We start from the raw sequence: 18,146 nt of genomic DNA, 5'->3' as shown, positions 1-18,146 counted from the left end.
GACTCAATTTAAGGAATTGATTCTAGTGATTCAGTACAGTCAAAAGAACTGCCGATCCCATCACTAATGTACAGTGCATCTGCTAAGTATTCACACATCAATCCTAAATTTTACAGGCCTGATTTTAAAATTGTAGGTTGTTTTACTGCAGTACGTATTCTCTTCTTGTGGGAAATAAAAAAAATAGTTATAGCCTACTAAAATGCTTGCAATCAACAGTTAAATAAATAGGCCTCGTTTGTTTAGTGCAAAAACAAATATTAAATTAAGAAACCCTTAACAAATGCCAACATAAAAACTAAATGTTCTGTAGCAAAGAAAATGTAAACTTAAATATGCAAACAAAAAGAAAATAAATACCTTCAAAATAAAACAAATAAATTAAGAGCCAGAAATGCCAACATAAAAACTAAATGTTCTGTAGCCTACGTTTAAAAATATAACAAAGAAAATATTAACTTAAATGTGCCAACAAAAAGAAAATAAATAGGCTACCTTAAATAAAACTAAACAAATATTAAACCAAGTGCCAGAAAAGCCAACATTAAAACTACAATTTCTGTAGCTTACATTTAAAAATATAAAAATGGAAATATCAACTTAAATATGCAATAAAAAAGAAAATAAATAGCTTAAATAATATAAAAATCAAGATAAATAATAGCCTATGTATATGTACATACATTAGTTATTATTTTTATTTTAAATCTTCTCAAACAGCCTGCCCTACACTTTACCCGCCGCCCCTCCCCCTCGCGTCGCTGCTGCTCAGCCTTGCCCTGCACTGACTTTCTTTCTGTCTCCTCTACTCTCATAACTTTATGTGTTGAGATAATGGGGACGGGGCGTGTGTGTGTGTGTGTTTGTTTTCATGTGGCTTGAGTCAACATTAGCCGTTAGCTTGGAGAATGAATGGAGAACGGATGCCAATGGCATGAAACATATCCCCGCCACGGGAGAAGAATCACTCGCGGCATTGGGGCAAGCAGAGCAGAGAGCGAGAGCGTTGTCGTTCACTGAGTGATTCATGTCGTTAATCCGCGGTGAACGAATCGTTCGCTCAGTCCCTCCCCCCGCCCCCATGATGAGTAGCTGGCTGCGTCGTTCGCCGACGTCACAGAATGCGCCAGTTCCACTCATACCGGCATGGTCGCGGCGGAGCTCAACTGAACTGAGAAAGGAACGAATCAGTTCATGAAGTGATTCGGTTCAGTACGTTCACTCAAAAGATTCGTTCGTTCGAACGAATCGTTCGCGAACGACACAACATTAGCATAGACAGTTTATAAAATATCTATGGTGCTATGCACAACAAACTGGGCCACTAGGGGGTAGCGTAAACCTTTTAATATCAGTTTGCAACGCATTAAGTAAACCGAAGAAGTCAACGCGGAAGAAGCTCGCATTTGTTGACGAATTCAGTTCAGTCGAAATAAACACTATAATAACTGATAAAAAAAAATAGTCTTACAAATCATATCCTGGCATGCTCTACACTAACGTGATCGTTCATTTTGTTGAGTGAAAAGCATGACTCGTAGGACGAGTGTCGTTTGGGATTATTTTGAGGAAATCGGAACGGAATGGACAGTGTGCCTGTTGTGTAAACATGTATTGCGTAAACAAGAACATGGCAGAAGTACGACACAGATGTTGAGACATTTGCGCGCCAAACACCCCGAGGTGACCGTCATGGAACTTGGTAAGACCGAAGGACAAGAATCTTCGACTGGACAAGGTACGGCATGTACCCTCTTTAATTGTTGGCTTTAACACATTTCCTTCCGTTACTATAGTTCTGTATGAAAGGAAAAGGTAAACAAACAATTATTTTGGTCGTAACTACTGTTGCTATTGTTCAGCTGATAAGGGACTCACAAAAACACCTGCTCCCCGATAATGTATAAGAGTTTGTTTTTGTTTTTGTTTTTTTACAAGAAAAGCGCAATACTGTACGGCCTCAGTAAAATGTACATTTAAAGGTGAACTGCACTTTTTTGGAATTGTACCTATTATTCATAATCCCTATGCAAGACAAGAACACATATGGTCATCTTTTATTAAAGCATTTTATTTTGTAAAATACGGCAAGTCATACTTGCCAACCCTCACGATTTTCCCGGGAGACTCCCAAATTTCAATGCCCCTCCCGGAAATCTCTCTGGGGAACCATTCTCCCGAATTTTTCCCGATTTCCACCCGACAACAATATTGGGGGCGTGCCTTAAAGGCACTGCCTTTAGCGTCCTCTCTCACCTGAAAAGGAGACTATTATATATGTCTCCGTTATCCATAGGTTTATCTATAACCAGTGTTGGGTTAGTTACTGAAAACCAGTAACTAGTTACAGTTACTAGTTACTTTATTTCAAAAGTAACTCAGTTACTTACACCAAAAAGTAATGTGTTACTGTGAAAAGTAACTATTTAGTTACTTATTTTCTTTTTCTTCTTTTTTTAAAGCTCCCATTAATGCCCTTTTAGCCTTCATTTCAGTACTGTTATTGCACTGGAGAATAATACAATCTGTTGATCAACTTGACATGCATTTGCATCACTGAACTCTGCTAAGCAATGTGGTCTACATACAACACACAAAGACAAAGATATGTTTCAAAGGGCCAATTTATTTCAGGCCAGAACAAATTGACAAAACTATTTTAAATAGCTGCAACATAACATACATAAGTAACAAACAGCATAATAACAACATGTCACAACAGGAAGGCACACATGACATACACAAAGCCTAACTAGGCATTTTTTTCTCTCAAGGAATCCTGAAATAAAATCATGTCTGAAGCCCAGAACACTACACATTTCCCCAGTTTTCGTTTAGAGAAAAGGAAATATTGGCCTGGCCCACTAGGATCCTTCATTATGTATGTTTCCATGTTTATGTACTCACTGTCCTCTGTGTCCAGGTACATGGAAAATGTTTTCCCTGCCATTTGCTGTTTGACGCCGGTATCATGCTAATTAGCTGCCTGAAAGCGGGCGACTCCACTGTAGAAATAGCCTGCATGTCTTCTAGCACATATGCTGCAATGGCTCTATCAATGTTGTCCTGGCTAGCAGTCCCTCCGTTGAAATCCTTAAATGGTGGTGGTGGAGGTGAAGTGGCATCGGAGTCTGTGTCTCTCTACAAGCTTCGTCGAAGCATGTTGCTTTTGTAGCTGTTTCAGCAGATTTGAATTGCTGTTTTGGGCAGTAGATAGGATCTTTGATCCAAGACACAACTTACATTGAACTAAAATGTTATTTTCTTTGTGCTCGACAAAAGAAAAGTAGTGAGAATATTTCCATGTTAAGAAACTCGGCTTCGGCTCCGCCATGATGTCTTGTTAGTAAACACTAGGGGTGCAACGGATCAAAAAACTCACGGTTCGGATCGTTTCTCGGATCAGAGTCACGGATCGGATAATTTTTCGGATCAGCAAAAAGACAAGACAAATAAACAGAAATGTTGTCTTTTTGTTTAGTAACACTTTTAAATTATTACATTAAAATATATAAAATCAATTTAAAGTGCACAAGGCATAATATCTTCCTTTTAAATAATTCATGAAAAACAGTGCAACATAAAAAGGCATTTCTCCTTTCTTTAAACTTGGACCAATGACCATTAATAAAAAAACAAGTTAAACTGCAACATAAGAAGGCACATCATCTTTCTTGAAACATAGATAGTGAAATAAAGCCCGACATCTGGAGTGATGCTGCCGTCTTCCACACTTGGAGCCATGGATTGTAGAATACTTGTTTTCAGTGGCAGGATCATTGACACAGATGGTGAAGTTTCAGTGCTCAGTAGAGATGTAACAGTTTTGAGGGGTTAAAGCACCTGGAGGACCTCCTGCCACTCTCACATCATCATCAGACAGGTTGATGATGTCTTTGACATTTGTCTTCAGGGTCTTGTGGGTCAATGCAGAGTATATAGCTGCCTGCTGCTCCAACATATCATAAGTGGAGTTCCACCTCGTTGGGACATCATGTATGAGCTTATGAGTAGGCAGCTTTAGCATTTCTTGCTTTGTCTTAAGAACATGAGCAGCTGTTGTGCTTGGGTGGAAGTAGGAAACCACCTTCCTGATCCTCCCAAGGAGGCGCTCCATCCTATTGACTGAGATTCCCTTCTGTGATGCCAAATTCACTACATGTGCAAAGCCCCTATCTGTGGTCCCAGTCCTGCCTCATTCACTGCAATTATTTGATTTTTGGTATTATCACGTGTGACTGGGATATCTTTATCTTCCATTCCTCCACTGCTTGTGTCAGTACCTGCGCAAGGTGACTCTCGTAGAGGGGGCGTGTCTTCTTATCTCCCAGTCTGCTGTGATGAAGTGAGCGCTTATTGTCACATAGTTCCCCTGGACGTCCACCAATCTGTCGTGAGCGCAACAGATGATGCTCGGGATAGTTCATCCACAACTCTTTTCTTCTCCTGCTCATAAAGATCTGGCACAATGTTATCGCTGAAATGGGTGCGCGACGGGATGTCGTAACGGGGCTCAAGCACGTTCAGCATGTGTTTAAAACCCTCGTTTTGCACAACGGAGTCTGCATGTATAAACACACCGATTAAATGGCGCGGGGCGTTCAAGCCCCTCCGTTACTCCACTCGCCATGACCACACTGTGTGTGGACTGAACGTGCGAACAACTTTTTTTTTTTTTTTCATATATCAAACCGCGGATCACGTGTTTGCCGAACCGAAGATATTGATCCGAACGGATCACGGATCAATGTTGATCCGTTGCACCACTAATAAACACAGACACGCCCCTCCCCTTCCCTCCCCACACCCAGACACACACAGAGCACGCCTCTTTTCTTCTTCAGAAGGACGACACCGCAACTCTCCAATAAAACACACTCAGATCTTCTGTTTCTAGCCGATACTACATAAAAAATAACGAAAAATAATGCAGTAACGCATCATGTAGTAACGGTAACTGAGTTACTGAATATAAAAAATAACGCGTTAGATTACTAGTTACTGTCGAAACTAACGGCGTTACAGTAACGCGGAGCTATTTTTCAGCGTGTGTTTATTCCAGCCGGCACGTTAATACACTGACACACAACATCCGGATTCCTATCATGCATTGCTTCAAAACTACGGCAAGTAGTAATGTCCAAAAATATAACAGAGACGAAGCAGAAGAACGAAGAAGAGACATGGCGACGGCGAGTAAGAAGAAGAAGTACGCTTGCGAGTTCCAAAATGATTGGAAAAAATAATTTCAGTTCATCCAGGACAGCTCGAAGGGGAAGGGGTATGCTGCCTGCAAATTTTGTAGATCAGACTTCTCCATTGAACACGGTGGCCGAACGGATATACTCATTCATGAACGGATTATTTATATATATATATATATATATATATATATATATATATATATATATATATATATATATATATATATAAGAAATACTTGAAAATTTAAACACATGTCAGTTACGGGTGCTATTTCTGTATTTAACGCATAAATAAGGTGCAGCGTATTTTTGGGCGCAGACATGGTTAAACATACGCTAGCTTAAAACATACGCTAGAATGCATGGACGCTGATTTAAAAAGGCAGCAGGAGCAAAGCTGAGTTCGATTGTACTTTATTGAAGTATTTATCAATGTACTCACATTATTTTTTGATCAATCCTCATCCACAAATCCATCAAAGTCCTCATCTTCTGTGTCCGAAATGAACAGCTGGGCAAGTTCTCCATCAAACACGCCAGATTCCCTCTCGACATTTTCAAAGTCAGTATCATTGCCAAGGGGCTCCTCGGAAAAGATGCCGGCTTTTGCGAAAGCTCGAACAACAGTGCAAGCAGACACGTTAGCTCAAGCATCCACGATCCATTCACAAATTGTGGCGTAACTCGCCCGATGTTGCCTCCCAATTTTCGCGAAGCTGTGTTCGTCTGTCATCCATCGCTCCCATGACGCTCACAACTTCACTTTGAACGTCCTGTTTACACCCATGTCCAGCGGTTAGAGTTCCTTCATGCCTTAATGATGACTCCAGGTGGAAACTTTTCTTTTGGCAGCGTCTTCCCCTTGAAAATCACCATAAGTGGCAGTTTCTGGCCATTAGCATAGCCAGCTTGCACAACAGTAAAAGCCGACTTCTCTTGCCCTGTTGTGCCTATCGATTCGCTACCGTGCTGGTCCCCTTCTTCTCCACAGTGTGCTTCACCAAGATGTCGAAAGTAAGCGGCACCTCGTCCATGTTGGTGATGTGTTTGTCGGCAATTTTTTTTATTTATAATGCACATAGCAGCACTATATGCTCACTGGGGGCGTGCTTTTAGCGTCCTCTCTCACCTGAAACCTTCACCTTTTAACAACATCATCCCTAGTGCCAACTTCGCTGGTTTTGGGTTTTGTACATAACAAAAATAGGATGAGCTGTTAAATGCATCCCTAACTATCTCTTTATATTTATCTTCTACAGTAAAAGTGAATCTGAAGGAGGCAGACTCTAACATGATCACTGTAAACGACACTGACATTGATTCTTCACTAAATGGCATCCCTGAAGCTGCACTAAGAGAGTCCAAGGAAGACAGAATAGTAAAAGAAGTCGTGGTCCAAAAGCCGCTCCCTTCAAAAACGAAATCGCGACGCCGGAGTATGATCTGGAGACACTTTGAGCGCTTGGAAAATTTAGATGCTTGTCAGTGTTTGATTTGCAATACGAAGATAAAGTGCTCGCCTGAGGGCAGCACCGGCAACCTGCACAAACACATGTCAAAAAGACACCCACATGTGAACGTTAAAACCGGCGAGATGCGGAATCAGCGTACATCCAACACATCCTCAGAACTAAAGTCACCGCATCGTCAGAAGATATGTCCAGCAAATGTCACCAATGATGTAACAGTTTTAGGTAAGCTTTTATAATCACTATACTCTCTTATTTAAGTACCGTAACTAATATATTTGTGGACCTTGTCTTTTGTCAGATGTGCTCCAGGTTTCACGGGCAACTGCAGGAGAGAGGCGTGTTTTTAGGAGGGAGCTGGAGTTGATAGAAGCTATGAGAAGGACGCAGAGGGAGGAGGCGAAGGCTGTGGAGCATCAGAGGGAGCTTGTCGAGAAGCTGAGGGCTATCAGCACCAGAGAGGCTGCTCTTGAGAAAAAGCATGTTGAATCTCTTAGGAGAGCACAGCAGGAGGAAGCCCAAAACTTAAGCAAACAAAGAGAAGAACTCGAAAGAGAAAAGGCGGCGTTGCAAAGGAAATAGGAGCAGAGGAAGGAGTAACAACTCTTGCTTTCTGAAGAACATCCAACTTCATTCTCACTAAGTGTGAGAATGTTTTTTATTGACTACTTTGGCATCATTGCAAATGTATGATTTTTGTTAGGTTTTTTTCAAATAAAATCTGTTTTGTAGAACAGTTTTTGGATCATTAATTTAACTTCCTAAGATGATTTATGGTAAGTTCAACTAAAAAAGTAATCTCATGTGCAAAGTACTCTTCTGAATTACTGTACTGCACATTCAACATTACAGTAGGCAAGAATGATACAATTTACATAATTTGTATCCATGCACTATTGAGTAGCCTTATATTAGCAGCACAACTAAATTAAATGAGCAAATGATTTACCTGTGAGCATGTTTACAGTCATTTATACTATAATCACACCATTGTTTTCAGAGGAAAAAATATATTAGTAATACTCTTTTTCGTTGTTATTTGGAGAAGTTTGGAGCCGTTTTGTCTTTATTTGCATTTGGGGAATCATAGTAAAATTCTGGGTTCACGGGCAGTGATTGAAAGTGTAAATACATTGTAAATGTAGTTTTGAAATTAACTTCAAGTGGCAATTTTGAAGAATTGTACAACTATAAAATAACACTTAAAAATATTTTTTCGACAGATTTTCAGAGCAGTCCTTGCATGAGTATTAAATTATTTGTTTTAAATATTTATACTCAACTGGAAGCGTACACTTCCACTATTTTGTACATATGCACTGTTTAACCCCTCATAAAACATTTTTAATAATCTGGAATATCGTACGAGAGCATAAACGTTCACAAAATGGTGTATTTTTGGCTGCATAACTTAAAACATGTAATGGGAAAAAATAGAACGCTTTATTGTCGTCAAACAGAATAAAATGGTAAGAACAACAAAAATAAAACATATTACATTGTAATGTATTTATATGATTGAATGCAATTAAAATGGGGATGGGAGTGGGAATACATACATTTTACACCCAGTTAGCTGGGGATAGGTTGATTGGCAACACTAAAGTGTGAGTGTGAATGTTGTCTGTCTATCTGTGTTGGCCCTGTGATGAGATGACGACTTGTCCAGGGTGTACCCCGCCTTCCACCCATGTGCAGCTGAGATAGGCTCCAGCATCCCCCGCGACCCCGAAAGGGACAAGCAGTAGAAAATGGATGGATGGATAGTTGGTGCTGTACAATGAAGATCAGTACTGCTGGCGGACTGACAAAGTAAGCCACCAGGGGGTAGTGTAAGTCTTTTAATATTAGTTTGCAACACATTAAGTAAACCGAAGAAGTCGACTAACTCAACATGGACTCCGCAGATTGTTTTTGAATTTAGTACAATCGAAACTAGAACAGCTAAATAAAAACAGTCATCAAATACAGACGATATAATAATCTACCCAACGCGTTTGACTAGCACGATTATTAATTGTGATCGGTGAGAAGCACACTCTGTGTTGTTTGGGATTATTTTGAAGAAGTCGATCAGGTGTTGTACCGAAATCTGTTACCCATTGGAATTTGTAACTCCAGGGAGCGATGTTCCCATGGCGTTTGTTTGATGGTTAAACGGCAAGCCCAAAGAGGAGGAGAAGAAGAACGCTTGCGTAAATGGCGTAAACTATCCTTAATGCTGAAACGTCAGTTGTCAGAATTTCAGCATTAATACATTACACATATTCTGGAAATCAAAGCTTTCAATTATAGTATGAGCCCATTGTATCAGCTGTTGACTCTCTCACACACATACATTTTCCGGATTAAAAGCTATCATGGAATGAAACGTCAGTTGTCAGAATTTCAGCATTAATAAATTACACATATTCTGGAAATCAATGACTTACTTTCATTATAGTATGAGTCCATTGTTATTATTAATGCTGAAATTCTGACAACTGACGTTTCAGCATTAAGGATAGTTTACGCCATTTACGCAAGCGTTCTTCTTCTCCTCCTCTTTGGGCTTGCCGTTTAACCATCAAACAAACGTCATGAGAACATCGCCCTCTGGAGTTATAAATTCCGATGGGTAACAGATTTCGGTACAACACCTGCACACAGAACTGCTGCTGCAGAAGTGATTCGATGATTCGCCGACCTGCACACAGAACTGCTGCTGCAGAAGTGATTCGGTGATTCGCCGACCTGCACACAGAACTGCTGCTGCAGAAGTGATTTGTGATTCGCCGACCTGCACACAGAACTGCTGCTGCAGAAGTGATTCGGTGATTCGCCGACCTGCACACAGAACTGCTGCTGCAGAAGTGATTCAGGTTCACGTACTGAACTGTGCTGACTGTGGCGCTGTGTCAGTCACTCACTGCCTGGTGTACTGCATGCACAGAGCTGTGTAGGGACTCGCGTTCACCCTGTTGTACCGAAATCTGTTACCCATCGGTACAAATTCCGATGGGTAACAGATTTTGGTACAACACAGGTCGGCGAATCACCGAATCACTTCTGCAGCAGCAGTTCTGTGTGCGGGTCGGCGAATCACCGAATCACTTCTGCAGCAGCAGTTCTGTGTGCAGGTCGGCGAATCACGAGTCAGTCAGTAACAGATTCCCCAGCGGCAGATCTCGGTGTGTGTCAGTTCGCGAACGACACAAGCCCTCGGCACCCAATGAACGACACGCACAGTGACTGAACGAGAGCCTCAATGTGACGTCCTCCTCCGCGACACAGTCAGTTCTCTGTCAGTAGGTTCGCGAGTCCTGTTGTTAAATATGTTTTATTGCACTGAAATGAAAATAAGAAATAAATAAAAGTGGGAAATAAAAAAAATAGTTATAGCCTACTAAAATGCTTGCAATCAACAGTTAAATAAATAGGCCTCGTTTGTTTAGTGCAAAAACAAATATTAAATTAAGAAACCCTTAACAAATGCCAACATAAAAACTAAATGTTCTGTAGCAAAGAAAATGTAAACTTAAATATGCAAACAAAAAGAAAATAAATACCTTCAAAATAAAACAAATAAATTAAGAGCCAGAAATGCCAACATAAAAACTAAATGTTCTGTAGCCTACGTTTAAAAATATAACAAAGAAAATATTAACTTAAATGTGCAAACAAAAAGAAAATAAATAGGCTACCTTAAATAAAACTAAACAAATATTAAACCAAGTGCCAGAAAAGCCAACATTAAAACTACAATTTCTGTAGCTTACATTTAAAAATATAAAAATGGAAATATCAACTTAAATATGCAATCAAAAAGAAAATAAATAGCTTGAATAATATAAAAATCAAGATAAATAATAGCCTATGTATATGTACATACATTAGTTATTATTTTTATTTTAAATCTTCTCAAACAGCCTGCCCTACACTTTACCCACCGCCCCTCCCCCTCGCGTCGCTGCTGCTCAGCCTTGCCCTGCACTGAATTTCTTTCTGTCTCCCCTACTCTCATAACTTTATGTGTTGAGATAATGGGGACGGGGCGTGTGTGTGTGTTTGTTTGTTTTCATGTGGCTTGAGTCAACATTATCCGTTAGCTTGGAGAATGAATGGAGAACGGATGCCAATGGCATGAAACATATCCCCGCGACGGGAGGAGAATCACTCGCGGCATTGGGGCAAGCAGAGCAGAGAGCGAGAGCGTTGTCGTTCACTGAGTGATTCATGTTGTTAATCCGCAGTGAACGAATCGTTCGCTCAGTCCCTCCCCCCGCCCCCATGATGAGTAGCTGGCTGCGTCGTTCGCCAACGTCACAGAATGCGCCAGTTCCACTCATACCGGCGGAGCTCAACTGAACTGAGAAAGGAACGAATCAGTTCATGAAGTGATTCGGTTCAGTACGTTCACTCAAAAGATTCGTTCGTTCGAACGAATCGTTCGCGAACGACACAACATTAGTGTGTGAAGTTACCGTGAACAAGAACGAGGCAGCACGACACACATGCTAACACACCCCGAAGAGGCTGTCATGGAACTTGGTAGGATAGATGGGCGAGATGCTTCGACTGGACAACAGCCCATGGACACTGACTGTGAACAAGGTACTGAATGTGCAAAGTACTCTTCTGAATTACTGTACTGCACATTCAACATTACAGTAGGCTTCAAGAATGATACAATTTACATAATTTGTATCCATGCACTATTGAGTAGCCTTATATTAGCAGCACAACTAAATTAAATGAGCAAATGATTTACCTGTGAGCATGTTTACAGTCATTTATACTATAATCACACCATTGTTTTCAGAGGAAAAAATATATTAGTAATACTCTTTTTCGTGGTTTTTTTTGAGAAGTTTGGAGCCGTTTTGTCTTTATTTGCATTTGGGGAATCATAGTAAAATTCTGGGTTCACGGGCAGCGATTAAAAGTGTTTAAAAATATTACATTGTAAATGTAGTTTTGAAATTAACTTCAAGTGGCAATTTTGAAGAATTGTACAACTATAAAATAACACTTAAAAATATTTTTTCGACAGATATTCGCAGCAGTCCTTGCATGAGTATTAATTTTTTAAGTATAATTTAAATAATTATACTTAACTGGAAGCGCACACTTCCACTATTTTGTACATATGCACTGTTTAACCCCTCATAAAACATTTTTAATAATCTGGAATATCGTACGAGAGCATAAACGTTCACAAAATGGAGGTGTATTTTTGGCTGCATAACATAAAACATGTAATGGGGGAAAAATAGAACGCTTTATTGTCGTCAAACATAATAAAATGGTAAGAACAACAACAAAAATAAAACATATTACATTTTAATGTATTTATATGATTGAATGCAATCACAATGGGGATGGGAGGGGGAATACATACATTTTACACCCAGTTAGCTGGGGATAGGTTGATTGGCAACGCTAAATTGGCCCTATAGTGTGTGAGTGTGAATGTTGTCTGTCTATCTGTGTTGGCCCTGTGATGAGGTGACGACTTGTCCAAGGTGTACCCCGCCTTCCGCCCATGTGCAGCTGAGATAGGCTCCAGCACCCCCCGCGACCCCGAAAGGGACAAGCAGTAGAAAATGGATGAATGGATAGTTGGTGCTGTACAATGAAGATCAGTACTGCTGGCGGACTAACAAAGTAAGCCACCAGGGGGTAGTGTAAGTCTTTTAATATTAGTTTGCAACACATTAAGTAAACCGAAGAAGTCGACTAACTCAACATGGACTCCGCAGTTTGATTTTGAATTTAGTACAATCGAAACTAGAACAGCTAAATAAAAACAGTCATCAAATACAGACGATATAATAATCTACACAACGCGTTTGACTAGCAGGATTATTAATTGTGATCGGTGAGAAGCACACTCTGTGTTGTTTGGGATTATTTTGAAGAAGTCGATCCGGAATGGGTGTTGTGCCTGCTGTGTAAAGATGAAGTGTGTGAAGTTACCGTGAACACGAACGAGGCAGCACGACACACATGCTAACACACCCCGAAGAGGCTGTCATGGAACTTGGTAGGATAGAAGGGCGAGAAGCTTCGACTGGACAACAGCCCATGGACACTGACTGTGAACAAGGTACTGAACACATGATCTAGCTGGTCGCCATTTGACGTCTTTAACAAATGATGCATCACTTACAAGTCGTGAACGATCGTTTAAAACTCGCTGGTATTGTTGTTATTTTACTCAATCGGTACTTAACTCGTTCACTACTCACCACCCCTGCTAGTTCTAACTGAATAGAGGAACCATGTAACCTGCCATTAATTGTGCAGCCTCCCCTTCTTGCCCAAGCAGCATCACGGATGCATGAAGTTTGCCGTTTCACTGACTCATGGTACTCGACAAAGACTCGAGTTTCACTGACTCATGGTACTCGGCAATGACTCAAGTTTCACTGACTCATGGTACTCGACAATGACTCGAATTTCACTGACTCTTGGTACTTGTCAAAGACTTGAGTTTCACTGACTCTTGGTACTCGTCGAAGACTCGAGTTTCACTGACTCATGGTACTCGTCAAAGACTCGATTTTCACTGACTCATGGTACTCGTCAAAGACTTGAATTTTACTGACTCATGGTACTTGTCAAAGACTTGAGTTTCAGTTTCACTGACTCATGGTACTCGTCAAAAACTCGAGTTTCACTGACTCATGGTACTCGACAAAGATTCAAGTTTCACTGACTCATGGTACTCGACAAAGACACGAGTTTCACTGACTCTTGGTACTCATCAAAGACTCGAGTTTCACTGACTCATGGTACTCGACAAAGTCTCGATTTTCACTGACTCTTGGTACTCGTCAAAGACTTGAGTTTCACTGACTCATGGTACTCGACAAAGACACAAGATTCACTGACTCATGGTACTCGACAAAGACACAAGTTTCAGTGACTCATGGTACTCGACAAAGACTCGAGTTTCACTGACTCATGGTACTCGGCAAGGACTCAAGTTTCACTGACTCATGGTACTCGACAATGACTCGAATTTCACTGACTCTTGGTACTCGTCAAAGACTCGAGTTTCACTGACTCTTGGTACTCGTCAAAGACTCGATTTTCACCGACTCATGGTACTCATCAAAGACTTGAATTTCACTGACTCATGGTACTCGTCAAAAACTCGAGTTTCACTGACTCATGGCACTCGACAAAGATTCAAGTTTCACTGACTCATGGTACTCGACAAAGACACGAGTTTCACTGACTTTTGGTACTCGTCAAAGACTCGAGTTTCACTGACTCATGGTACTCAACAAAGACTCGATTTTCACTGACTCTTGGTACTCGTCAAAAACTCAAGTTTCACTGACTCATGGTACTCGACAAAGATTCAAGTTTCACTGACTCATGGTACTCGACAAAGACACGAGTTTCACTGACTCTTGGTACTCGTCAAAGACTCGAGTTTCACTGACTTATGGTACTCGACAAAGACTCGATTTTCACTGACTCTTGGTACTCGTCAAAGACTTGAGTTTCACTGACTCATGGTACTCGACAAAGATTCAAGTTTCACTGACTCATGGTACTCGACAAAGACACGAGTTTCACTGACTTATGGTACTCGACAAAGACACAAGTTTCACTGACTCATGGTACTCGACAAAGACACAAGTTTCACGACTCATGGTACTCGACAAAGACTTGAGTTTCACCGACTCATGGTACTCGACAAAGACTCGAGTTTCACATATATTGAGGTACCGTATTTTTCCAACTATAAGTCGCAGTTTTTTTCATAGTTTGGCCGGGCTCCAGTGCAACTTATATATGTTTTTTTCGGCAAGTGCGACTTATACTCCGGTGCGACTTATACTCCGAAAAATACGGTATATCTGTTGATATAAAGTTTGTATGTATATATATATATATATATATATATATATATATATATATATATATATATATATATATATATATATATATGATTTAAGCCCTTTTTGTAAAAAAAATTAAATAAACAGTTTTATGGTAAAAAACACAAAATATGCAATATTTTCCCCCCTACAAAATTCAGAGTGGAATATTTCATGTGAAGTAATTGGAGCCCTAAACTTGTCAATAATTCATAACAAAGTGATTTTAATTCATTATTATTTTTTGAGCAATTACATTTCTTTTTTTTTAATCCGACCAAAATTCTTGGGGATCCAGAAGGGATCCCCAAGAGTAGTTGTTTGGAATACAAACTTCCACAAAGATGCACATTCCAATCAAACATGTGGTATGATAAATGTTAAATAGAAACAATTGTAATATGTGTAAAAAATAAGACATCATTTTTTTCCTATTTTACTTTCAACTTTTAAATCTCTAGTTCAACTAGAGATTTATCTATCCGTCAAATGAAAGTTGTTTTTTAGGGTTTTTTTTGTTTTTTGTTTTATGCCCTTTTGTCAAAGAAAACCCTGTTTTGTGGCAAAAAAACACAAAATATGCAATATCTTCCCCCCAAAACAGTTAAAAGTGAAGTAATTGGAACCCTAAGTAGGTCAATAATTCATAACAAGGTGATTATAATTCATTAAAAAAATCTGAGCATTTGACAGTTTAAAAAAAAAATCCCACTAAAATTCTTGGGGATCCAGATGGGACCCACTCACAAAACTGTTAAAAATAAGTCAGTTTTTTTCTTTTTTACTTTCAGCTCTTAAATCTGTAGTTTAACTTTAGATCTATCCGTCGAATAAACGTTTTTCTATTTTTTTTTTTTTGTTTGTTTGTTTTATGTCCTTTTTGTTGAAGAAAACCTTGTTTTTCATATGGCAAATACGCAAAGTATGCAATATTGTCCCCCCACAAAATTCAAAGTGGAATATTTGATGTGAAGTAATTGGAGTTGAATTGGTCAATAATTCATACCATAGATTTTGATTAATTATTATTTTTTGAACAATGAGTTTTAAAGAATAAACCGCCTGCATGGCAGCTTTGTGTTTTTTAAATGGGCTGCAGGTCGTTAAAAAAATTGCTGCCACCGTGGGACCCAAAATAAAGTGTTTGTTTAAAGCAGGGGTCTCAAACTATGATAACTACTAGAGCTACTTTGACAAAAAAAAAAAGTAGATGTGAGCTACTTTTTCTATGACCGGTAACATGTGATTTGTACTTTATTTACAAACAACAGCTTGGTAATTTTCTGTATGCTATTTTTAGTAATTGTTCATTCAATATGGGCATAATTATATTGAAACAGTTTAAAACTTGTAAAAAAAATAAAACATTTGAAGAAAATATTATTTGACCCCTAGGTGAGATCAGGTTGTGAGCTACTGGTAACTCATGATTTACCTGTTGGAAATCCCTAGTTTAACCTACCGTATGTTTCCTTGTTTGCTTGTTTGTTGTTGTTACTATTGTCTTATATTTTATCATACTGTCTACATCCCTAACTATCTTTTTAATTCTTCCACAGACACAGCGTACCTGGTTGAGGCAGAAGCCAATGTCGTCACTGTCACTGTAAACGACTCTCACCTTGATTCTTCACTAAATGGCATCCTTATAGCTGCGCAGGGAGAACCCATGGAAGACAGAATAGTTGAAGAAGTCATGGTAAAAAATCTGCTTCCTTCAAAGACGAAATCACAGTGTCGGAGTTTGATCTGGAGGCACTTTGAACGTTTGGAAAGTTTAAATTCTTGTCAATGTTTGATTTGCAATAAGAAGATAAAGTGCTCTGGTGAGGGCAGCACCAGCAACTTGCACAGACACATTTCAAAGTTACACCCGCATGTGAATTTGCTGTCAGGCGAGGTGCTGAATCAACCAACATCTTTTCATACAAAGTCAGAGCATCGTAGGAAGGCATGTCCAGCAAAGGTCACCAAGGATGTAGCAGTTTCAGGTAAGCTTTTATACTCACTTTATGTGACACGTACCGAATTGATACTACCGGGTACTGATTCATCTAAAATTCTACGGTAAGTACCGTATTTTGATACCTCTGTTGCACGTAATGTCACGTCCGGTTGCAGCCTCGACACCAGCTCAAGCAATTGGCAGGCAAACAGGCATATTCATAGTGGACTGCCTCTAGGTAATGTTACAACTTTTCATGCCAACAAATTAAGCGTGCCTGATATTAAAAAAAAACACCTCAAAAGTAAGACTCTACTTTTCAAAATGCACTAGCTCGATGCCAATTTACATTGCATATGCCATAGACATGCTATTGATCAGCATTAGCCATTTTACATGGCAATTTTAACAGTTGTAAATTTTGAATACAAACTACAACAAAGATGCACGTTCCAATCAAACAGGTGGCGTGCTAAATGTTAAATAGAAACAATTGTAATATTATTATTTTTATTTTTTAATACATTTAAACACGCACAAAAGCACCAAAAATGGGTACCGGTATCAATTCTCAGGTACTGTTAATTGGTACCACATCGATTCAAATATGAAAAGTACCCATCCCTTACATGTATTGTACATGGCCCTTTTAACCAGTATTTTTGTGGACCTTGTCTTTTCCCAGATGTGCTGCAGGTTTCACAGGCAATTGCAGGAGAGCGTTGTCTTTTTAGGAGGGAGCTGGAGTTGATAGAAGCTCTGAGAAGGACACAAAGGGAGGAGGCACAAGCTCTGGTGCATCAAAGGGAGCTTGTCGAGAAGCTGAGGGCTATCAGCGCCAGAGAGGTAGCGTCCGAGAAAGAGCAAATTGAATCTCTCAGGAGAGCACAGCAAGAGGAAGCCCAACATTTAAGCAAACTGAGAGAAGAGCTGGAGACAGAAAAGGCGGCGTTGCAGAGGAAATAGGAGCAGCTGGAGAAAAAGGAGGAACTGGTTTTCCAGCGAACATTCCAACCGCTTTCTCACTAAAACTGATATATCTTTTATTCTTAACTAGTTTGGCACCCTTGCTAATGCCTGACTTTTGTTAGTTTTTTTTAAATAAAATATGACTGGTATTATCATTTTTTATTTTTTATTAGGGGCTTCACGGTGGCAGAGGGGTTAGTGCATCTGCCTCACAATACGAAGGTCCTGAGTAGTCTTGGGTTCAATCCCGGGCTCGGGATCTTTCTGTGTGGAGTTTGCATGTTCTCCCCGTGACTGCGTGGGTTCCCGCCGGGTACTCCGGCTTCCTCCCACCTCCAAAGACATGCACCTGGGGATAGGTTGATTGGCAACACTAAATTGGCCCTAGTGTGTGGATGTGAGTGTGAATGTTGTCTGTCTATCTGTGTTGGCCCTGCGATGAGGTGGCGACTTGTCCAGGGTGTACCCCGCCTTCCGCCCGATTGTAGCTGAGATAGGCTCCAGCGCCCCCCGCGACCCCAAAAGGGAATAAGCGGTAGAAAATGGATGGATGGATGGATTTTAGCTTTAAAGGTTACTTTTAAATGATTAATACAAACAAAGTAAACAATACTCTTCAGGTTTACTACACATTTACAGCAACATAAATGATCAATATATCACGATATTATTTGAGAACAAT

At 39.9% G+C, this 18,146-nt stretch overlaps 2 protein-coding genes across 2 annotated transcripts; both read left to right on the top strand.

Annotated features, from left to right (window-relative positions):
- The first annotated feature begins 1,325 nt into the window (after nucleotides 1-1,325).
- On the top strand, nucleotides 1,326-7,409 carry LOC133608682 (uncharacterized). Its single transcript, XM_061964139.2, has 3 exons — nucleotides 1,326-1,738; nucleotides 6,464-6,898; nucleotides 6,975-7,409. Exons 1-3 carry the CDS (start codon nucleotides 1,531-1,533, stop codon nucleotides 7,253-7,255), a joined length of 924 nt encoding a protein of 307 aa, XP_061820123.1. The 5' UTR covers nucleotides 1,326-1,530; the 3' UTR covers nucleotides 7,256-7,409.
- Nucleotides 7,410-12,307: 4,898 nt separating this feature from the next.
- LOC133608681 (uncharacterized) lies at nucleotides 12,308-17,616 on the top strand. Its single transcript, XM_061964137.2, has 3 exons — nucleotides 12,308-12,761; nucleotides 16,110-16,541; nucleotides 17,181-17,616. The coding sequence occupies exons 1-3, from the start codon at nucleotides 12,662-12,664 to the stop codon at nucleotides 17,459-17,461; spliced, it is 813 nt and encodes a 270-aa protein (XP_061820121.1). The 5' UTR covers nucleotides 12,308-12,661; the 3' UTR covers nucleotides 17,462-17,616.
- The last annotated feature ends 530 nt before the right edge of the window (nucleotides 17,617-18,146 follow it).

The sequence above is a fragment of the Nerophis lumbriciformis genome, linkage group LG06 (genome assembly GCF_033978685.3).
Source record: "Nerophis lumbriciformis linkage group LG06, RoL_Nlum_v2.1, whole genome shotgun sequence".
Classification (NCBI taxonomy): domain Eukaryota; kingdom Metazoa; phylum Chordata; class Actinopteri; order Syngnathiformes; family Syngnathidae; genus Nerophis; species Nerophis lumbriciformis.
Note: the sequence above shows the minus strand (reverse complement) of the source record. Positions and strands in the feature narration are given on the sequence as shown.